This window comes from Chaetodon trifascialis, chromosome 23 (assembly GCF_039877785.1).
Source record: "Chaetodon trifascialis isolate fChaTrf1 chromosome 23, fChaTrf1.hap1, whole genome shotgun sequence".
NCBI lineage: Eukaryota > Metazoa > Chordata > Actinopteri > Chaetodontiformes > Chaetodontidae > Chaetodon > Chaetodon trifascialis.
The window spans coordinates 11363741-11388266 of NC_092078.1; the positions used below are offsets into that span (position 1 = coordinate 11363741).

The window sequence follows — 24526 nt, forward strand, 5'->3', positions numbered from 1 at the left end:
AATGCTGTATATTGATAAAGTGCCTCATGCCAAATGAAATGCAGATAATTATCCAGTTTGATCTTGTTAGTGTTTCAAAATGCAGGGCAAACATACAAATTTTAAGACAGGGCCTCCAGGCTTGTCAACCCAGTGATTCATTTGCATGCTAAATGACGCTGCATTGCATTGAATATCAAATATCTTGATGGCGAAGGAGGAATGTGGCGTTAACAGCGGTTCATGGAAGCTTATGCGGGTGTTAACATTTGGCTGAACAGATTTCTGGATTTTAAAAAAACAAGAAAATTAAATTGTTTGCAATCCTTTTGTTGATTAGGAACTCACTAAATCAAATGAAATTAACTTTTGCATGGGAACTGATGTCATTTTCAGCAAAATCCACCACTGCAGTCAGTGTGAATGTCAGCACCCACTGTGTCCCACTGTTTCTGTTTAACGGCACATAATTTACCATATATTACGTTTCCCTCTGTATAGCTACAGAATAAATGGGGACGCTGAAATTAAACATTTGTCCAAAAAAAAAAGAGTGGAAGCTGAGCTAATCCTGAGATTTTCCACAGAGCTATTCAACTATAACCCAATTTTTTCCCCATTTCATATCTTCAGGGTAATTCCCTGCACACTCAGGGTATAATTATTCTATTTCACTCCCTATCACCCTCCTCAAAGGCAAGTCAGGGGGGGTTAGGAGAGAACAGGTGAATGTGCCAGATAGAGATTATGCCATGGGTCGCTCATTAAGCCAGCGTTAAATATTATGACTAATAATCACATAGGGAGATTAGTATGTTCTCTGGAGTTTGTGTGTTCTGTAATACCGGCAGCTCTGCCTTCCAGTTCTTACGTAATGTCACATCAGGATCATTCTTGGAAGCGGATCAGCTGAGGGAGATAAATGTCCCTCTGCAGCCACATGCATGTAACCCTGTCTTACGGAGAATTATCGATGAAGAGTGTGACATCATGCAGAAATACTTCCGCTTTCACTGCTCAAATTGCCCACAGCTTAAAGAGGGGACTTTCGGAGGAATCTGAGCACGTTGGTGAAACGCTGAAAGCGAAGTCCTGACTTTCGAACATCAGTGGCGGATTATAGGTCTTCTCATATGCAATCTGGGTGCACAAAAGGGGTCTATTTCTGGATGGTTTTGATTTGCACTCCCTTTATACTTCGACATCCAAGCCAAATTACACGGGGGAATAATAGCCTTTTTTTTCTTTTACACACACTTTCTTGTTTCCCAATGGTGGAGTTTGATTAAATCCATCATAGCTGTGCTTGATCCTTCAAATCCTTAATATACTCCTTAATACACCATAGATATACAGTGAATTATGATAACAGCAATCAGTCTTACACTTTTTTTAAATCTTATGAGCCACTTTCCATATCATTTCCACTTCATTTCCTTTTCAGGGCTCCTTTTTTTTGAGAGAGAGAGTTTGCAGGGAATTAAATTCCAAAATCTAAATCGTAGGGGCCATGGCTACTATGCAGCGGACTATTTGTTAGCCAGAGGATGCTTCCAGCTACTCAAGCGCATATCCTCGGTAAAATAGCAAATTATCAAGATTTGAAATGTAAATATCAAACAGTGAGATGTAATTTGAATTTCTCCAACTATTAATGAGTCATTAATGTCATTAATAATGACAAACAGGGCCTTCACAAGGTGTTTTCATGGTTGTCACAAGGTAACGCGGAGAAGAATAATGTGCACGAGCCAAGAATGAAAAGCCAGACAGATTGGCTTGTTGGGACATTAAGCCGATTTGACATTTCTTGCATGAGAAATTCTTCCATATTGAGAAAGTAGTAGATGTGGATAAACTATAAATAAAGCATCAGCGAGCCTATATATGTAAAGATACGTGAAATCCAGACTGTCTGGCTGTTCAGCAAACTTGAAAAGTGAAATCTTGCACAGCTCCAGGCGTTTGCCTACACGTGCTTACAGTCGGCAGCCTGTCTGTCAGAGCGTGACAGAACACCCTTTGAGATTTGTCCATCTAGATTCAATGTGTTCGAGCTAAACTGTTGAGAAGCACGACTGAGCACCATCTCTCTCTCTCTGTCTGTTTCTCTCCCTCTCTCTCCCCCTTTTTTTTCTTTGCCTGGAGACGATAATGATGATCTTCAAGGAAAGAAGGGAAAAGATGCACAACAAGTCAAGAAGCCATCCACTTGCTAATTAGTAACCCCTTCATTTTTCTAACAAGCAGAACTAATTACAGGATCTGCCACGACGCTGATTTCCCACAAGGCAATGCTCACCAGGACTAAGGCAAAATTGCTTCCTCTTACTCCCCCCTCCCATGAACCAATCAGGCTTGGGCTTTTGGGAGAGGGGAACAAAAACTGCTGTGTCATTTTTGCAAGTGAATTCAATCATGCAAAGCTGGGTTTGATCAGGAATAAGTAATTTTTTGTGATTTCCCTATGAGTGCTCCATGTGCTTGAAGTGTACTGTCTTGTGTGACTGAATCTTGTGTTAATAATAATGTGATTTATTCCCCAGATTAAATCTAGATTATGCGTGTGCAGCGGAAGGTTTTCATCCAGGTAAATACAAGAGGTGCAATAATGACCTCCTGCAAACCTGATCAAACTTTCCCGTCAGATCAGAGCTGCTTTTGATCTGCAGATGCAGTAAACAATTTGAGGCTGAACAGGCTTCTTTGTCTTTGTGATTGGAGCAAATGATGAGCAAAAGTTTCTTCCAGGAGTCGGCATTTATATTCTGCAGCGTGTCTGCCGTGCTCCTGCTGCAGCAGTCTCTGCCCCAGATTTCTTAGCCACCCTCTCCTGTTTATCTGCATGCCTTAAGAGATTCTGATGAAGCTATATCTTGTCTTTTGTTTGGGTTCAGTTATATCAATACAGGTGCTACTGCCTTGCCAGTTCCTGATGCTGAAAGACTTTCATTTTACAGAGAGAAGCGGTTCCCAACAGAGGCAACCAGGACAAACTCAATTGCTGACAGTGGTCCAAGTGTAGTTGCCCTGAGGCAACTGGGCAGTGGTTTTTTCCATGTATTGGTCATAGGAATAACATATCTGCAGTGTCGCATCCACAGTACTTTCCAGTTTTCTCAGTATTGCTGTAGCATTCTTGTTGATCCTAATGATGATGTATTAGAAACTTAGTGTTACCCTTGCAAACGTACATTCCCAGTATACGCACAAATGATATGGACCACTTCACATTTTATAACAAGGTGTGAGAATCTAGCTATATACACACACACACACAAAGTCAGGGATAATAGCGACAGCACCTTGATGGGACAACAAAACTGGAGCCAACGGATGCTGAAAGGTCGAGGCATCCAGCAGTGTTTGTGCTCCATTTGCCTAACCAATGTAAACTGAAACCAAGATACCCTACTATGGTGTATTAAGTTCACCTGGATACTGAGGCTGTCGTTGATACCATCAGTGAACATGAACTCACCCATAGCATGATAAGAGGTTCGAGGTAATGGCTAAGTAAACATGCTTCCCTGGGCTAGTTTACACTGTTCCCAAACCTAATATGCAATGCATCCTGATATGCTTACTGTAGACCTGAGGGACAGGATGCCCAAACAGCTGATTTCTCTGTCAATACAAATGGAACCGGGAAGCTTATACTTTTAATGGACTGAATGGGCCAAGAGCACGGAGTTGATGTCCAAAATATATAGCGAAGTGTGTGTTCTCCAACCAGCAGACCTGCTTCCTTGGCTAATTTATTTTGTAGTGCCATTAGAAATGTCAGAACAACAATCTATCTATCTATCATTTTCATTATTATTTCAAGTCCAACGATCCAGCTAATTGGTTTTACTTTAATGGATAAGGCTGGTCAACAAATTCCAGATACCAGTATCACAAACAACAATAAATTAGTTCATCACTCAATACTTCTCCAATTTCCCCAGCCATCCCCAAGACTTAAATCATTCAACATGGCTCACAAACTTTTTAAAGAGGCTCAGTCATTTCCTGAAACAGCTGTGAACTGTGGTTTTAAGCAAGCGTCACTCATATAACAGTACTGTTGTTGTTTTTTGCATTTGTTGAGAACTACTTTCAGCTGCAGATTAATACATATTTGGTGTATCACCAGACTTTAGCTCAGCTTCAATTTAGTTTTGCAATTAAATTCTACTGAAATTATTACTTTATGATAGCTCATTCACCTAATCTAGACCCTTATCTTACAGAGCTGGAAGTATGTGGAGGAAGCCTCCTCTGCTAGCCAGTCAGGTTGTCCAGTTTCATCTCGTGCAGACGGGGTAATATGCTGATAGAGCCCTTTCAGGTCACCTTGGTTGGCTTTGAGTGGGGATGAGGGTGAGGGGCAGCCTCATATGCATCACTCGCCCATCAGTGATGGACATAAGTGGTAACCCTCTTAGATGAGAACAGAGGAGGAGAGGCTTTCAGCGGATTCACTGAGGCCCAGAGCGTTTTCTAATTAGCTCATTAGAGACTGTCTGATTGCAATCACTTCCATTTTAAGAGTTTACTCTCTTAAATTTGGTTTAAAATTCTCTGTGGTTATCTGCGCAGTGTCAGGTCTGTCTGCAGCTGTGAGATCTATACAGCAGCACTTTGCGTGGCGAAGACATCACCACCCTGGATTTCACAAATTACGGGTATTACATGAAGCACAACTCTCAGAGCTGATGTAATGTTCAGCTGCTACAGCTTAGTGAGGCTGATGTTGAGGGTCAAAAATCCCCCCGAGGAAGGAGTTAAGCATGTAAGGCCCGCCGGTCCTCAGCCACCTCTAACCATATGCACTGTTTCCGTCTCACTGTGGTCCTGTGTGTCATTTCATACGGCCACGAGATAGGGATCTCGGTGCCCTTCACATGATGCTTTTACAGTGCAGTTACATTAGCTAATTCGACCCCGCTTTCAAAAATAGCCTTTGATCGATAAGGCTTTCAGTTTCTTGCAAGCCTCAACGTTTCACCTTCAGGCTCTCCCGTTGAAAAAAAGGAAAAAAGAAAACCCAGCAATCTCTCATTTCAAGTTTTCCAGAATTTCTTTGCAACAGGGCCATTACTAAATCTGGATGCACGTATGCCCTGATCTTCATGGCCTTGAGCTACTGAATTAAACAGACAAAGGTCACATGACCAATCACGTGTCATCAATTCTTAAGATTATAACAAAATAAAATGTATAGCTGGGACTCTAGAACTACATTAGCTCATATCACATCTGATTATCTGAACACCTGCTAGCCTCAGGAGGTAAAATTACCCAAGGATCAAACAGTGGACAAATCAGATAGAAATGGCCTCCAATGAAGACGGCGGTTAAAGCTGGAGCCAGAGCTTTTCAGGCAGTCTAGGTTACATCAAAATACACATCCATTAAACATTACAGACGAACAGCTTCACGATCCAGTCCTACTGAGATCCTCTGAGTGAGCCATAAAATGTGTTGGATATAGCAGTTCCCCAGTGTGACGTTAAGGCTCTTTGAACAACTGTCCACATTAACTAGCTCAGGAAAAGCACCCTATACTTGCAAGACGGCTTGGGTTTTATCTCAAGTGTTCCCTTTAAAAATTTCCCTTGTTGTAGAGTTACACTGGTGCGACATGGCCTCAAATGGGGCGTTATTGGGAGCAGCTGCATCCCTCAACTACGCAGTGGCTTGAATCCATGTCACTTAAAAAAAACAAAAAAAACCCACAAATTTCTTGAGCTATTCACAAGGCATTATGGGGTAATCCCTGATGCCAAGAGTGATGGTGAAAGTTGACACCACTGCACTACACATGAAATACAGCACTGATGCCACGACTGCTTAACAGTGCTGAAGACCAGTTAGCTTGAGACAGTGCTGTCCATGGTACTGCATCGAGGGCCAAGACCGGGATCAGCGTGACTGGACGTGAACAGAAAATAAGCGGCAGATTTTTAAAACAAACAAGGCAAAATTGCCTCTTTGCATCACTCTCATCCCCTAAAAAATTCCTCTACGGAATTGTGACAACTGATACAAACATGAAGAAAACCGGCTTCATGGTGTATTTTAAACACTTTATGTACATTAAAGGCTCGCGGAGGGCTGCAACTAGCTATTAGTCTCATTATCAATGAATCTGCAAAGTATTTTTCTTGCTTATTGCTAAATTTGGTCATCAAATGTCCCCCAAAAAGTGAAAAATACCAGTTAAAACCTAAAGACAGTCAGTTTGCTATCAAAGATATAAAAACACATTCAAGAAGTTGCAAGCAGAGAGTTATTCACGGCAAGCCCTTCGTGGTTCTTCGAGATTTAAAAAAAGTTTATAACTGAATGAATTAGCTCGATTATCAGGACGGTGTTTCAGTTCTGACCTCAGTATGTCTAGAATCAAAGCACTGTAGTACAGTACAGGAAAACTGCAGCTTGATTCCATATGTGGTCTCATTGAGTGTGTCAAGTGAGAGCAGGATTGGTCTTTATGATAAGATAAAGAAATGAAGGAAACTTTTTTTCACAGATGAAGTGGATCAACTCACAATGGCTCTGATTTGCATGTACAATGATCTTTCTATGGCAAAAACAACAAGCTTCCATGTTTTACTTATTTTTAAAGTAGGCCGCATTGTGCTTTTGATAATTACACAGGCACTGTAATAAGTGACAGGGTGACCTTCAAACCATTAACAGCACTGAGGAGGCGGTGGAGAGCCACTGTCCGCTCTGATAAGAATGGAGGGGGGAAGCCAAATAGTACAATAATCAATCTAGGACCACATAAAAAGTAGACATTAGCACCTTTGATGCAAATGAGAACTTCGCATGCACAATTATTACTCCTAAATGCAATTAAATTGGATTTGGACAAAAGCAAGGCGCTGTTGAAGAGCAATGAAGCTGCCGAGAGAGCTAAAGTAATTGTAGACAACAGAAGACAGGCGGCGAAAGAAGCCCTCCACACTAATGTCCTAAAACCTGTGTTTTTGATTGGCCCGTTCCTGTGTTCTGACCAATGCCTTTATCTCTATTGACTAACAGCTCAAACACAAGGTAGAACCTCCAAATTCTAATTACTGGCTCGACAGTCGTGCCCCTCCTCCTCAGACAAGGAGCCACAGCTGGAGCAGATGATAAAACTTGGACTCCTCATCGTCATGGTGAGATCAAAGTCGCAGGCTTTTTATTTTTAAATGATTGAACTCTGGCTCCGTTGTCGCTGGCTGAGCTCAAGCGGCAAAACAATTCTCTCTGTGACTGCATCTATATACTGTATGTGTTTGCCGGCTTATGTGCAGATGCGTGACCTTAAAAGACAGCTCAGCTTAGCTTGTTTCCACTTGAACTTTGCTTGAAAATTTAGACGTCAAACCATCAGTACGACTAATTTTCCTCTACTTTATGAAGTGAAATCACGCTTCTGCTTTGCTGTGTCTTCCCTCAGTAACCTTGGGCCTGCATGGAACGCACACGAGCGTGACTGACTTCTTCCTATTTTTCTTTCAATTTAAACCAAGGTCACTTCTACAACTCTCCTTTTAAAGGATACAAACACAACTACTCACCGCTTTCATACAATACACAGGACGAATCAAGGATAAAGGCGCACGCTGTACAAAGGACATCGTGAGAAGAAATTTCCATTCAAGTTTCATCATAGTAGCACACAATCTGCACGTCTAAATATAAGTAAGGGGAATGTTCCTGGGTATTGTGCAAACCATACTTTTACTGGAATTAAATTTCGACAGGATTTCATAGAAATTAGCTTGACAACTGCTTTCATTGCAGTAAAATCCAGCCCAAAACAAGCAATCTGAAGCAGATGTAGTTTATAATTTGGTAGGAGTTCAGTGGTGCACATCTGGATTTTGCTGAAAATTAGGTTGACATCCGTCATAATGGGAGATAATCCCATGAACACGTCACACAACTGAAACACACAGCTAGTGACAAAGTTCATGCAAGGCAGCCTGGTATTATAGAGCATGACGTGGGGGATCGCTGGGATTGGACTGTAAAAATAAAAAACGAGCTGCATGTGTGAATATACAGAAGGTGCACGGCATCAGCACCGGTGCCCGATCGTGCAGACACACAGGGAGGAAACGCAGTCTGCTCCCTGCACAGAAGCCGCCTTGTAACTGATCTTTGAAGCGCATCCTGATGGAAGATCTCGCCTCCGTGACGCTATTTATAGCTTGGTAATACATCAGAGGTCGCACCTTCCATCTCAGCAGAACCAACATCTGCCTCGATACACGCTGGCTTATCCGGCGTTGACGATAGCAGCCATCTAGTCCGTGGTTGGACGCAGACTCTAACCCACACTCCAATCTGCAAACTCTATTCATTTCAACAAGTATGTGCGATGTTTTGCTCTTACTTGATTCAAAATCTTCCTATGACTTATCGGTCCTTTAATTTGCTCATTCTGATGCTGACATCATGCTCACATGGATTTAATGTGACGATCTAGCATTATCAAATTCAGCCTGATTCCACATTGTAGGTTGATAATCAAATGCTAGTTGTTTGCGATGCATTGTCAGGTGGCCGCGTTCTCCCTTTAAAATGACAGAGAGACTTTGCTTTAATTATCATCACTGATAAACTGACTTCTTGTGTGTCGCCATGATCATAACAAGTAGTTGGGGGCTCGTCACTCCCCTGTCTTTCATAAAACCACAGCGTGCAAAGTGCTGGCTAATCTGATCTGCCTGAGCCAGTTTTTTCAAAAGCAGCCAGTCAGTCCATCAGCCAAACAATGAGAGAGGCCACAAGATAACAACAGAAGCCTGGGCTGGCATGCTGAGGTGGTCCTGAGGAGGGGGCCACGCATGGATAGAGCAAGCCTTCACTGATGTTCCTTATAAATGGGACTTTGAGCCACGTCGGACCTGAACTGACCTCTTTAAAAGAGTTTTTTGAATCTCTCACAATCGCTATAAAAAGAAAATGTTACAGATTGGAATGGAAAAAAAATGCTACTCCTCTTTGTGAAGCGTGGTTAAGATGCCAGCATTGATTGGCTTGGCTTACTGGTTCGACGAGGGGTTGGACAAATGATTGCTTCAGTGGGACACCATCAGCATGCGAAGCCAAAGTGTAATACACACACATCTGTTGTTTCTCCAGTGAAAAATGGATGAAGCAGAGAAAATCTTGAGCTGGTGATATTTATACTCCTCCATCTTGCCCTGCCATGATCTTTCAAGCTTGTGAGGCAAACGTAGGAGCCTCTAGCGCCATTGTGACCTTGAACTGTGCCCCCACAGTCTTCAATAAGAATTTACTGAGTGCGTGAGATGCGTTCAGATGGCGAGGAAAAGCCCTCAAGCATTGGTGACCTCCTTCGGCCACTCTGCACATACTGAGTGACCTAGGGTTCAGCAATCAGACCCTTGTGCATCATCCCGTTAAGTCGCAACCGCACCGCAAGACTAAGAAGCTTAGCTCTGAGAGAACGTGCAACATCTAAGGGCAGCGATGCAGTGAAATGACGCCATCTTTGACCTGTGAACTCTTGTAGCTCACAGGGCCAAGATGTGTGACACTGCAGTCAGCCTTTGGCGCTAATGCAGAGGGGGACTGGCTTGACAGATGTGACAGGATAACAGCAGCAGACTAAATATACTGCAAACACAACACAAACGGACAACTATAGCCTCAAAAATCCTCAAAGAAAGCGACTATTTTAAGCTTCACAAAGGTAATATTTGATGCAGGGATACTGCATTGGATTGTATTACACTGCAGTGTTTTTCGATGCAGGCCGCTGGTAGCCTTGTGTGGCCTTATCCTCAGTATAAAATCAGTACTTTTAAATAAAGAGAATTCCTCTAAACTCAGTGAGGGAAATTCTAATTACAATAATATTAACAGACCCAGCCAGTGTGCAGGGTCATGTCTCATAGGAGATAGAGTTGCAGAGGTGGGAATCTAACTCGCTGGGCTAAGGCAGACTGCCCTTGTTGTGAGATTAACCAACAGCTAAGCACTCATTAGGTAAACAAAGGTATTAGGCACCAATCGGGCCAGAGCTAATAGGTAAATACATCCTTCCAACATCTGTTTGGGTCAAAGAAGAACAAATGAAATCACATGTCATGCACAGGAATTAAGTGAACTGACAACTCTGAAGCAGGATTGCATGAGTTTATTAAAACTGCTCCATGATTTCTACTCATTTTTAGCTGCTTCAAATGATATGAAAGGGGTCATAGCGGCGAATCAGCAGGCAGTTGCGACCCTCACTTCGCTGTCTTTCAGCCCATTGTTTTGGCTTCATGGCCCACGACTTCACTGTCTGCTTCTCCCTCAGCTTGTTACAAAAAGCTCTAAAAAACAACTGGACGCTGGCGCCAAATGTCAGGCAGCGAAGTTAGCGACCAGCTGGTGAACATAGCGGAGCATTTAGCAGCTAAAGAGCTGACAGTCGTGCGATAACGCCAAATGAATGCGAATGCTGCTTTGTGTCTGTCTCTTCCACGTGGCCGAAAACAATCAGTTAATGTCGCTTTAAGTGTCACTTGTTAGCAGTCACGTTAATAGCTCTCAGTATGTGTGGTGGTGTTTAATAAGAGGTGTAAGCGGAGTTCATGTTTCACCTGCAGCTGACTGATTCTTTGACTGGGAGCTGAGTTACTGCAACTTTGTGTCAAGCTGTCATCATCAGTAGTAAGCAGTTACAGTAATAATGGTTTTCGTGAGGATTTGCAACTGCAAGAGCGTTTGTACAACTGAGATTTGGGAAAAAACGTCAAACAATCCACATGCAGTCAGTCCCCAAACTATGTGAGGTCTTAAACGCGCTCCCATCTGTCTATAACTTTACATGCTGAAAGAAAAGGCCTTTGCTATCCTATTTTTCTGAAATTCCAAGTTGTCTAAGTGCATGGCATGATGGAGCATCCATGGTTGTGTTAACTGGATTGAGAGATTATTGCATCTTACATTTGATGAGGCTGAACTGCTATAAAACAATGGCTTTAAGTAGACCTAGCATCCATGCAGGGATCTGACAGTTGTGTTTGTGTGGTATTGCTAATGTTACACCTCATCCCTGGACGGAGGGGGAGACACAATTTGTCAAATGATGGAAAAGCAAGGCCTGCTCTCACCATTTAACGCTCTGCCTGGGAGCTGAGGCATTACTTTGGAGAAAATAAGAGAAGCAAAGCCATCTATTTTTGTGGTACCGGGAGCAGAATAAACAAGTTACACAAAGAAACTTTTCATGTCAAATTAAAAAAAAAGGGGGAAAAAGAGATTGCAGTACAAGCAGTTATGTAATGAGATGAGAGGCAGCGGTCACAGACGCTCCAAAATTGAGTGATGACTTCTAAATGCAGAACATCACACTGTTGTCCATGTTGCTCCCATGGCTGAACTTCACATGGTATCTACTTCAGAAATTGTGATAGCAACCAAGCGACCTCCACGCTTCCATGTTTAGGGTGACGCCACTTCTCTTCTGCAGCTGACTGTCCTGTGTTTCTGTCTATGGCAGCGACGTAACACGCACCGGGGACATCCCAATATCATAATGCGTGAAATAATCTCAGGGAAGCCCAATTTAATCAAGCGTTTAGTTCAAGGGCATGGCGTCAAATGACATCCTATTGTCCTTACAGTGCGATACTTCACACCTGAGCGGTAATGTATGGAGGATTAAGGACACCTTGCAGCTCAGTCGTGACGTGGGACATGATTAAAAAAAAACAAATGCTCTCGGTTCACGGTGGCAAAAGACAAAAAACAATAAGCACAAAATCAGACACTGGATTATTTTACAGGACTCTTATGAGTTAACTCATTGTACTCGCCCGGCCATTTTACTCTGCGTTAGTCATGTATGAATTTTTACACACGCACACACACACACGCTTGCTAAATTGGCAATTAAATCTGAAAATAACGCTTGTGTCTCGAAATACACGTCCCCAAAGTGTCAAAGCTTGATTAAGAAGGGTGTTTAGATGATTATATTCTAATAATATTTGTGCCTTTCTCGTTCCACTAACCCAGACCACGCATTAAAAGAGGTTAACTCAAAACCCATATCTGTTAAAATAACAGTTTCACACTTTTTGGACACCTTCAACTCATTCATTTCGAGTTTTTGATGTTTTCGGTGCAAGGGAGGGGAGAAGCTAAATCTGCTGCGAGTGTCACAGGAGGTGAGACGTGATGGCGGGGTTTGATCGACTCATCTGTCTCGGACTACCCCCCCCCCCCCCCCCCAAAAAAAACAAACTTGTCTTTCAACACACACACTGTTCTGTTGGCCAAGGTACCCAGAATCCATTGCAGCTCAAGGTCACCTGAGTCTTCTCTTGACACTCATCCTGTACACCTCAGTTCTCACTCTTTTCTTGCACGTAAATCAAATTGTTATGGCAGAAACAGGACCTACAGAGAGGAACTACTTTCACGCCTGCTTTTAAATGAAGAGAGGCTTTAATTTTAGCATTGTGGTTTACACACTGCAATTGCAGCAGTGTTGGCTTCCTCGAGAGTCCCCCCCCCCATCATTGTGTAACCTGCAGTTTAAATATCCTTTATGTACTTAGAATAAATCCAGATTTAATTAAAGCTTCATAATACAACTTTCTCAAAATTTCATTTCCATTTCATGTAACAAAAGAAATCTAAATCCGTCCGGATAATCTCTACACCAGCATCAAATTGCACTGCAGTGTCTTTTGCCCTCAAGTGTCATTGAGGTAGCGAATGTTTTTTGAAGCAGCACAAAGAATTCTGCTGTTTTTGGTCTATGGAGAACTCACTGTTTATGCGACTGAGCGAAAAGTTAAATGCTGCACTGAGTGACTGCGTGTGAAGAACCTCCCCTGAGAACCAATATGGAGGAACAACCATGACTAGCACAGCCACCCTGGAGGCATTTACCTCATCATGTTGGATGTGTTTTACGTGTTTGCGCAACAGTTTGAACACAACATTTATGTTGGAAATCTTTAACTGGGAGAAAAAAATAGCTCCTGAGATTTTCCAAGGGATTTGTTTGTCAGACCGGGACACAATTTGTAGAGCTTAACCCAGAATTACACATTTGACTCTGTTTTATTAATCCCACAGTGGAATACTGTAAGCCAGCCCTGTGCAGCGTCGCTTGAACCGCATTAAAGCACAATGGTCAGTTTAGTTGTTGTAAATACTCCAAACTTAACACCCACTGAGTTTCTATTATTTCTCCTATTCTAGAGTCATGAATATGCATCCCATAAGCCAGTCTCTTAAAACATATGTTTGACATTGGTTGATGCATATTGGATGATCTAAGAGTGAGACACTGCTCTTAATTTGAAAATGGTCATTAGGTTGATGAGAACAAAGAATAGATGCATGGAATTAAAAAGCACATCTCTACCAGCAGACTGCTTTTTTCCTTTTTTTGGCTCAGCTGAAACAATAATCAAAGTAAGCCTGACTTCATTAAAATCAGCTGCATGATATGTGTAAAAGGATGAGTGTGTGTTCCAATGCCAGAGGAAACACTGAAGGTCATTTCTATTAGCCAAAATGCTAGAACTTATCACTGCACAGCTGCTGCAACTTCGTCATGGTCTGAAATTTCCTGTGAAATTGCATTTTCAGAGGAGATGGAGGTGAAGGGAAGTGGGAGTAAAATAATAAGGGTCGAGAAACCAACTCACCTTGGGCTGCACTTCTACTTCTACCACTTGGTTCTTGTTCATGCAATCTTTGACGAAGCCCTCAACTTTGCCGTTGAACTTCATGAAGATCACGTAGGCGGCGTAGCCTGAGAGCAGCGTTACACTTTCCCACACGGAGATGATGTTATCCAGGAAGAAGATGATGAGCAGGATCAGATCCAGGATGTAGAAGGAGACGTCACGGAAGAGCGGCCACCACGTCAGGTTGAGGATCTCCTTGGAGAAGATGGCACACATCCCAATCACGAAGAGGATGTTGAAGACGGCCGAGCCCACGATGGTCCCAATGCCCACGTTGCTGTGTGAGATGAAGACGCCGATGATGGAGGTGAAGAGCTCCGGGGCCGAGCCGCCTGCCGCCATGAAGGTGGCGCCTGCGACGTCGTCCGAAATGGTCAGCTTCTCTGTGATGACTGTCAGCGCTGGGACAAAGAACTCATCACACACTATGGCTAAGGCTATGAACATGTAGATCATGCCAAACATGTGGAGGACCACCGCGCCTTGGCGCCTCTCCTCAATGGTGAAAATGTCTGGCGGGTACTCCCCCTGGCTCTCGTTGCTATCTGCTGTAGATCTCATGGCTATTGGCATGTCGGCTGACACATTGGGGTCCCTCTCAGGTGGAGTGAAAAGGAGAGTCCTGTGAGGCGCCAGCTGGTGGAGACTCTCCTGGGGGAGCATTGGCTCACTGAGCCCCCCCGAGCTCCAGGTCAAGGCACTGAAGGAGACGGCACTTACAGCCACCAGGCTGAAGACGAACCCCAAGATTCGCATGGGCCTCATCTTTTTACGCAGACACCGGTGGCCCTGCCGCTTACAGGCAGCACCCAATATGGGCCTTTGCTCTAGTGAATCCATGCAGGGCTGATGCGAACCCATGTCTGTGCAGCTCGTGGCGTCCTCACTCTCAAAGGCTAGGTAGGAAGAGGGGAGAGGGGGGCAGCTTTTACCGGAGACACTGCATGGCGCTGTCTTCGGGTTCAAATGAGTTGAAGAGATTGTAGGTGCTTTCCAGGGTCTGGTTTGCCAAATGATGTCTTCATATTAGCCTCTGCTGGACAATGTCAAAAGAAGGAAGGAAAAATCATTATTGAGGCAGGGAAGAAAACTCAAACAAGATATGATTAAAGGCTGCGATCACAAGGATGATTTTTAAGATCCTGCTCTGTCAGTTTCAACTGTGGAGTGGTGAGACAATGTACAATGAGACCAAGAACTAAACAATTAGTTGATTCACTGATTACGTAATGATCGAAAGTTAATCTTTCTCCATTTTGGTAATTGAAATCTATCATGTAAAACATCTGATTAAAAGGAATTCCCTTTTTTATAGCCTTGCAAACCAATTAGTAATGTGTGATGGCCAATATTTGTTTTTTTCCTTTTATATTTCATAAAAATACAAGATGTAACAAATAGCGGCTAGACTAACCAATCGACATTGTTGCTGTGGAAAAGTCTACAAATCAGGACTAATCCTGATTACTGCCAAAAATAGCTACATGTGGATATGTATAAATCAATAATCAAAGAGGAAATTCCCGATTATGTTATGCAAGCATGTGGAATAAAGCACATTTAGCGCAGTTGGGGAGTTTTAGAATGATCCCATGGTCTCTGTATTGTCATTCTCTCGCAGTACTCTCTAATTAAGCTCCATAATTAAGACGAAGCACGTGCATAACATCTTCAGTTTGAGCATTTAAATGAAACAGTCCATTGTGCGCACAGGATGCAGCAAAGAGACAGAAAAAAAACTTACACATTTAGATGACGCGCTTGGTTTAACAACCCCAATTTTCTAATGTGACAACTTGCAGGAAAAAAAACCCCCGCAAACCTGCTGTTTTTACCTGGGAAAATGCCACGAAATGAGAAGGCCGACGGTCACTTGGGCTGCAGTCTGTGAAAACGGCTCTGACGCTGCCGCTCAGGTGAAAAGCAGCTAAAAACACATCCTGTCCTGTTTGACTTTTCAATGATGCACAGCCTTTAAGCTGAACGGCTCGTCTGAGATGCCAGCACCACTGACAACTCTTTCACCCCCCCTCGTCTGCCCTTCAATAACGCCTTCGCCCTTTCCAGCTGTATCATCACACAACAAAACAGCCAAGCATCATCGCCCGACCAAAAACAGCCCAACATTAGTTTCCCCCGGCGAGGCGCATGACGCGCGGCGGGGCTGCGGACGGTGTCATGCCTTACCTTTGACAGAGGCGAGAGAAAACAGCCGCACGGCACAGCAGCAGGTTGAAATTAGGAAATCCTCTCCGGTGCCCTCTTCCTCTCATTGAGCGAAAAATGTGACCGGTCTCCGCTCTCCGACGCCAGAGGAGGAGCTTTGGAGGCAGAGGAGGGGGGAGAACTGCTCTTCCAACTGCGCTCACCTCTCTCCCTCACAGCAGCGGCAGCGGCAGCAGCAGCATCCCTCCCGTCTCGGATGAGAGGAGGAGGAGGAGGAGGAGGAGGGGGAACAAAAATCCCCTCGGTCGAAAATACCTTGCCAGTGAGGCAAAATATTGTGCTGGGCTGGGCTGACCACGTGAACCGGTTGGTTTATTAATAAAGGCAGGTAAGCGGCAGACAGCGTATCCTTTCCTGCTGGGTTCACGCGGTGGGGGCTTTGTTGATGTTGCGTTTTGAGGGAGGAGTTGCCGTGGTTACCCAGCAAAGGCAGTATTTCCACTGATTTTTTTTTTTTTTATGATGATGACGAACAGGTGGATAAGCTTCAGCTCAGTTGCTGATTTATGTGCACGCCTAGGTCATTTGAAGGTGACGTGCAAGCGGAGGGTCCCTGTCTCAAAGAGAGCACTGCACGTGCAGCCCAAGGTGCAGCATCATTGATTTTTTACAAATGATGCATCTTCCCACTCCAGTATGATATTCATTTGAAAAGGTGTTTTAATATTTCTGGGAAATTTGCATATTTGCTTTCTTACCAAGAGTTTGATCCCACTCACATCTGGTTAGCTTATAGCATTAAGCATAGAAACCAGGGTTTTAATGGCTCTGTCTGAAGGTGACAAAATCTGTCCACCAGGACTTCTAAAGTTCAATAATTATATCTTGGTTTTTCTCTGTCATACAAGAAAGGAAGTGTAAAAATTACATTTTGTGGGTCTAGGGGAGTTATTGCGGGACTATTTCTGGGGGTGCAGTGACTTCCTGGAGTCGACCACAGCTGTCAATCAAACAAAGAAGATGTAGCACAAATAGTAAGCTTCAAAGGTGCAGGAGGTGGATTTTTGTTGACACTGGACTGAGCCAGGCCAGCTGTTTCTCTCTGTTTCCACTCATTATCCTAAGCTAAGCTAACAGCTTTATTTTGAACAGACAGATGTAAAGAGTGGTATCAACTTTCACATCTAAGCCAGCAGGAAAACGAGTATGTGTGTTTCCCAAAATGTCAAATTACTCCTTCAAATCTTTTATTTATTCATTCATTTGAAAATTTTTTGGTTCCAAGGCCCAATGGCAGAGTAAACATTTAAAGGTCACGCCTGCTTTACGTGTCTGTTTGCTTCACTTCGAACATGCAAACCAAGACTTTGTCTGACATAACCATCATCCCTATGGCTCCCCAGGTCGCCATGTTTCCCCCTCATGTCAGATAAAGCCTCAAACCACTTAGCATTGGTCGACAGGCCAGACCTTGTTGGATAGACGCACACACGCAATCTCTACACAGTGTGACAAAGTATGTGTGACACTAATGGTCCGGTGCTGTATAATAAATCATGATTCAGTGACCTCATTGATTGCCCTCTCCTCTGCTCTCATCTCCTCTCCACTGTAGCTGCCTCTTGTTACCTAACAGGAAACACAGAGGACGACAGCATTAACTTACCTCAGATTATCAATAGTCAGATGATTCGTGACTGCCCTGCATTGTGGTTCATATTGAGTTTCCTAGTTTAATTAGCTGATTTGGTAGTACTCAGAATAAAAATAAACCTCTGAGTGTCCTCTGATGTGTAATTATACATCTTTGAATTAGATGCCTTTTGGAGAATACACCTACTTTGCTGTCTTGACTTAGCTTGATACCACCCTCACATCTGTTCAATAAATGCATGACTGCAGCCAGATAGCATAGCTTAGCATAAAGATTGGAAACAGCTGGCTTATTCTGTGCAAAAACTGAAGTGTTAACAAGGCAAGTTGCAGTTTTATGAGGGTTTATGTACGTCCGGCAGCAGTGACTTCCTGAAGTCTTGTTGTTATTGTGAAGTTGCCAATCATTCAACCAAGGTAAACAACTGCTGGCCTTACATTTATCAGACAGACATGACAGTGATATTGATCGTGTCATCTAACTTAAACAAAACAAGGCTATTTCCAAAAAAAGATCCAACTATGCCTTCAAGCAGGAAGACTTAACCTCCATTGTGTAATTGTGTGTCAATCATTATGTCCTCTCACAGTATCAAAATGTGCTATTGAGTCCTGCAAGCACTCCAAAGCCCAGAAGGCTATTCATGTTATTGCAATGTGATCGAGTTTGCCTCAATTCACCCGTAGTCTTCGTCTGCCGCCGTCACCACAGCGTATCTTTGCCAACCACTCCCATGTTTTTCCACCAGAGCAAACTGGTGGCTGTCCGGTCAAGGTGATTACAGATTAAACACATACAGGAAGGCGACGTCATTGATTTTATACATGTTCGGTTCAGTTTACTTGTCATGAGATGTTTTACTCACCCTCTGAAAACAGTTGTGTAACATCTTCTGTGGCTCTGGAGGGAGCTTTCTAAAGTTTAAAAAAAAAAAGAAAAAACACTGATGATGCCATTGCGATGTCATCAGGAGCATCTCGGCTTAGGCTTGAGACTTGAAATTTGTACAGAAAGCTGTGGGGTTTGAAAGAAGAGGGAATTTAGAAATCAAGAAGGGGTTCATTAAAGACCTGGAGGATTGAGAATTTCTGGGGGCTTGACCTCCACTAAAATACTAAAAGTCAGGATATTTCAGCCCCCGCTGCTTCAATATTGTTCTTTCTTTTTTCTTTATTCGTCTCTTGTGAGTCTTATGGAAGTGCAATACTAAATTGCTGGAGTGGACCTTTACACTTGAGCTTCAAAAGATAGAAACTATTTTGATATTAACTGTTGTTTTCAAGCAAAAAAAAATAAATAAAAAAACTTGATTTTTAAGGGTCCGCGATGCTGCTTTCTTAATCTTATATTGCAGTAAGTTGAATATTTTGAGGGTTCTTGGACTGTTGGCCAAAACCAGACATTCAGTGATGTCACCCCTGGCTCCAGGATTTTTTGTTGGGTACTTTTCACAGTTTTAATCATCATCAGATTAGTGGGTAATAAAATAGTCTTTAGTTGCAGCCCTACTTTATACTCTGCTGAATTTTAAAGCAATGATGAGTTTTGATGAAGAAGACTAAAGATTAAATGCCAGCAAAACAGGCCTTCCGATCTTATGGGAGTAACAGAAACAACTGCAAAAGCAAGGCTGTGCATAAGCAAAAGTCACTCGAACAGCAGCCAATTTGCCTTCCTTTGCTGAGCTGCCTCTCAAAAAAATGCCATTGTGGCTGCATTAACATGAGTCAGACATAACTACAAAAGTTAGCAAGTGTTTTTCAATGCTAGGTGGCTAACACACGGGCAGCAGGTTTAGGGTTAGCCCCTCAAAATGTCCCTGTGCATAAGTCAAAGTTAGGATTCATCTCAAGTGTTTTGACCTTGTGCATACACCTGGCCTCAGGGAAATGTGATAGTACATGTGATGGTACAAGTTAGTTAGTTAGTTAGTTAGAATAACAACTCTACAGTGCACCAGAGTGATTTTATATGAAATGATATGTTTATCTATATGAGCTCATGATCAGTACACATCATCATCATCATCACAAAGCGCATTCTGAGTCTCTGACCCCAGCTCTCAAATTAGATCTGTCAATATTTTTGCCTATCAAATGAGATCCCATTCAGGCTGTCAGCTCTTTTTCAACAATGGTCCTGAGCGCACACGGTGCCGCTCCTCCACACCGCCGCACTGGCCGCTCCTGATCTGGCTGCATTTCCAGTATAAAAGTGATGACTGGTCACAGGTCATGTGGATTGTGGAGGGGAGGAAGGGGGTTTTGGAGGGGGTGATGGTGCCAGTTGTTTTGATTTGTCTGAAATCTGTGCTGTGACAAAAACAACAGAAATTTCCATCCTGGCCCTGCCCCCCACCCGGCCCACCCTCGCTTTGGCCCGGCAGCTAAATCCGAGCCTTTGTGTCCCACATAGTTGTATGGATTTGTCAGCAATGGGGCAGGGGTGGGGGGGTGGGGTAGATAGGATGATGATAACCAAGCAAGTTTTTCCGGTGAAGAGGGAAGGACAATTGACTGAAGCAAGGTATTGAATTAGCGCTATTGAACAAGTAATTTTTATTAATAACTCATGCCAAAAGCTGTCTGGTCCTGCAGATGAGGAAAGTATAAGCTGGAGAGTCCCCAGACCAGCTTTTTCTAAGAGACTTGCTCCGGATTAGATGTTGAAAGCCTCATATTACCATTCCCCCCCTCCACCACCACTACCACAAGTTGGTACAAAGAGGCTTGGACAGACCACCTGCCCCTTAGGAAAACACGGTCAGCAAAACAAAATGGCCACAGACACCAATGGGATGCCCAGGTAGTAAACAATGAATCAATGAGGCTCTTAAAACAGCTGAGTAAATGTATTCCAAAAGGCAAATGGTCTGCCTCTGAGTTACAACACAAAAGCAAGATTGTCGAAAGATAAAGTGGGAGAAACCATTTCATCTGAAAAATGGGGGTAGGTGGGAATATTCATTTTAGCAGTGTTAGGTCTAAACAGATTAACAAATTAATAATCCACAGGAGGGTCTGATCACTAAGTGCTGGAGCTGATTAGATACGATACAGTGTGAAAGTGAGACCCTGCTTTTATGGGTGGTGCATGTAAACATAAAGTGCAGCCACGACTTTAGAAAGACTGAGGAAACAAATCCAAGCAGAATTTTAGACATTTTTTCTCAGTATATGTCAACATGTTTAAAAATGTAACTGTTCCACTATGTTTTGTGAAATGTATTATTGTATTTATTATTTTAGAATACTGCAATAATGTATTTGCAACACCAAGTCTATCAGGAATAAATTCTGGCGGGAAAATTTGTTAAATTGTTGCATTTAGTCATTTGTGTCTTGGTTTGTCTTCACCTGTGAAAAATATCTTCTTTCTAACAACAGTACTAAGAGTCTACAACCATGCTAGCAACTCTGTGAGGCTGTACTTAGGCACAGTGGTGCTTTAAGATCAATGCTAATGTCAGCATCCTAACATGCTCAAACCGACAATGCTAACATGCTAATGTCTGATAGTTATGATGTTTACCATGTTCGCAAGCTTAGTTTAGTGTGTTAGCATGCTAACATTTGCTAATTAGGCTGATGTAGTACAGAGCATGCTGAACTCAGCTTCAATCTGTAGCACTCATGTGTTGAGCATGCAGTATGTAAGTCTTTGTCGGGATGCTAAACCATTTGTGCACACTCAAGATCGTGTAAAAACCACAAGATAAAACACTCCACTTCATTTTACATTTGACTCTAAGTAAAAATAATAAGAATAAACTTTGTATTGCATCGTTCATTCAAGAAGTGCAGCTCAAAGTGCTTTGGAAGAATAAATCAAACGCACCAAGTGCTTCACATAAATAGGACACAATATCTTAAATGGATTTCTGTGCTGGAGTCTTGAGGTGAGCTGTTGTAAAAATCCAATCAATCTCTGCCTTTTGTGACCTTAAAGCGTTTAACCATTGCTGAGTAAGGACAAAGAGGACAATAGAGTTGAGAGTGATTGCTGCGTCGGTGAAGGCGATTTCAGGTGGAGGTTTCAAGGTTCAAGCAAACAACAACAACCTGACACTGGAGCAGATTTTCTTTGGTTGTTATCTGTCATTGAGAAGTCTGATGTGACGGAGGACAGCATTGATACAGGATGTGTGCTGCATTATAAGGTTAATCCTTATGTGAACAGGCCCACAGATGGGCTGACCTGCTGGGCTGCAGGGATGAGGTTTGGGGGTGGGGGTGCTGAAAATCATTGCTGCCTGTCTGCCTACGACAAGTCGGAGGGAGGGATGAGTGAGCTTGGGCAAAAACCCGACAACTGGGGAGAAAAAAAGTCAAAAAATGTTTCATGCTCTGATGTCATTAGGAAGGCGAAAGCAGAGCTGTAATCCTATTTTAATCGCAGTGGATTTATTAAACAGGAGCAGCAGGTTTAAATCTCAGCAGATTACACAGAAGGCCCAAGGAGATGTGGAGGGGGGGGGTCGGGGCGGCTTGCGTAATCAAGTGCACTTAAGGTGATATGGTTCATCTTTGACTAGGCAGGGCTGATTGAGAGGGTGAGGCCGCTGGTGGCAGGCAGCTCCTCAAAATGTGAGATGGATTTACAATAAACACACTTTCTTTAACATTATCTACCCATTAGGAATTTATTGATATTTTCTTGGATTAAGATCTAAATTAAATATTCTATTGAGATGTCTTCAAGAATAATTACTTCTGACAAGATTAAGCCCAGCTGCCTGCAGATGTTACTAATTATTTGGACGTCTGTGTGTGCGCCTCAGTGTCCCTTGGAGTCGGCGCAAATCTCTTTGGCACCCTTTGTGAAAGACCTTGATTCTCGTGAAGAACGGGTTAATCCCAGGTCGCGTCACATCTGGCCTTAATCAAATCAATCCCATAAGAGAACGTGTAGAACAAGCTCGGACCTCTGGAGGTCACCAGTAATAAAAAGTTTCCAATCAAACAGCAGTGACAGTGTGCGTGGGAGGCATTTGTGTTCATGCTTGCTGCACATGCTAATGCTCATAACTCAACATTGAGGGACTTGTCTGCAAAAATGCTAATGCTAATATATGTCTTTCCCATATATACGCTAGATGAAGATTTGAATACTGCTTGTGACTGGCCCAAGTTCATGAACTATTTGCAAAAGCGACATATTTATGCCTTATTCTATTTATTATTTAGATTTGCAGACATCACTAAGCAGCATAATTTATTATTTTAATTGTAAAGAAAGATTTCCAGGTGTACTGATTCAGTTGCACAAATGAATGAAAAATGAACTTGTCACTGTTGAAAACTAAATCATGAAGGAGTTCAGACGAAGCCGAGCATAAAACCAGACGGCTAGTTTCGTGCCCTTAAAACGGATGCGTAATGTGCCAACACACTGTACAGAGCCTTGTGTTGTCACTGAACTTTGCCTTCGCCAAATGCTTCATCTAAAAGGATGCCAAGCTCACCATCTGTTGGCTGAGCTTGGCAAATGTCTGTTTGTGACACAGCACCTCTTTGATAGGGAGCCATTTTGAGTTATTTCTCTCATTTTTAGAGCTGTGGTGTGCACGCTGCAGACTCTGGTGGCTGGATATTGGTGGTCAGTGTGTGTGGCATGTACTTTACGTTGTGCAAGAAATGATAATTGCATTGAGGGACTTTATGGGGATTATTAAGTGGGAATCAGTTTGATGTTTTTTTTTTAAAGAATGCAGATTTTGACACTTTGAAGATGACTTTTGAGAAAGTTGGCATTATGTAAAATAAATAAATAAATGTAAGAAAGTACAACCTTGATCCTTCTGAGATATTGAAGAGATTTCTATTTTTGTGAAACTTAAATTTAGAAGACTTTAAACATGGCGTGGGTTTTACTGCACCACTCTAAGCTACCTTGATGTGCCAGATGATCTATTATTGCATGATCTCATCAATCCAGCTGCCTTGCAACAAAAATTTTGGGCTAAACCAAAGACTTGTCAAAACAGAGTTGAACAAAACTCTGGTTGTTTCCACTCAGAGCATGAGGATTAGCAAAACTCAGAGTTGATGGACATATACACATATCCTATTGAATCCCCTTTAGTTTCAAAGAGCAAATGTTTTCAGAAATATGTTCACAGATTATTAGCAGATGCATTTCCATAAATGTGTGTGCATGTTACAATAGATGTTGATATTTACATCCTGGTCCAAAGTCTGAAGGACAGACTTGCGTCTCTCAATTGCCACCCTGTAAACTACAAGTAGCACACCACTGCTGCCATCTACTGGACAACCCATGCATTGTTTTTATGGCGAAAATAAAATGCACTGCTGGTTTACAGACACTTGCACTACCTTGTTTTTTTTTTAAATGAGTCTCCCTTCTGGATTTGTAGGTATAGACTCCTGAAAGGCGGTTTTCATGCTGAACATTTTAACTTGTCGAGCAGGAAAAACACAGGCAGAACGAATCACATTAATTAGAGCTCCAGTGTAATATGGTGTGCCACACACAGGTGTGTATCTGTTGGTCACCTGCTTGCGTCTGGTTTATACCGGAACCTGAATATGATTTATCATTGCTGGAACAGCTGTTTGGAAAATATGACAACTTATCAGCTGTATTTGTGCTATTCGTGCAGAATACAGAAAACAGGCTGCTTGTTGGTTTGTCATTACCCTCAAGTTGAGGGTGCAGTCTCTGGTCAAGTAAGAACCTGAGAGAGATTAAATAATGAGTGGAAAGAAAAGGGCAGGGATGAGCTCCATTTGACCTTTTAATGTTTTATTTTTTAAAACAGCTGAATCACCACGGATGTAATTAGGAAGTGACACAGATCCACAGAAAAAAAGACTTGAATGTCAACGTGAAAAAAGTTGCAACACAGCTCCAGTCTGACAACAACATAATAAACGGTGTCTGCCATTTTACATGCAGGTCAAGTGAAATTATAGACCTATTTAAGCTATTTTTTATGTTTAATATACCGTATTTGCTAAGTATTTAAAAGAGACGACGTTCACGG

General features: G+C 42.6%; 1 protein-coding gene across 8 annotated transcripts in view; it reads right to left on the bottom strand.

Annotated features, from left to right (window-relative positions):
• Positions 1 to 16187, bottom strand: part of LOC139351032 (sodium/potassium/calcium exchanger 2-like) — a 42082-nt gene extending 25895 nt beyond the window's left edge. For 3 of the 8 annotated variants that reach the window (XM_070992671.1, XM_070992666.1, XM_070992665.1), the window contains exons 1-2: positions 15885 to 16021; positions 13656 to 14730 (exon numbers count right to left, since the gene is read on the bottom strand). In XM_070992671.1, the coding sequence (XP_070848772.1) occupies positions 13656 to 14558 (903 nt within the window). In that variant the 5' untranslated portion in view covers positions 14559 to 14730; positions 15885 to 16021. Of the gene's footprint in view, positions 1 to 13654; positions 14734 to 15884 lie in introns of all 8 variants that reach the window. The other 5 variants (XM_070992668.1, XM_070992667.1, XM_070992664.1 and 2 more) reach the window with 3 other exon arrangements.
• Positions 16188 to 24526: the final 8339 nt, after the last annotated feature.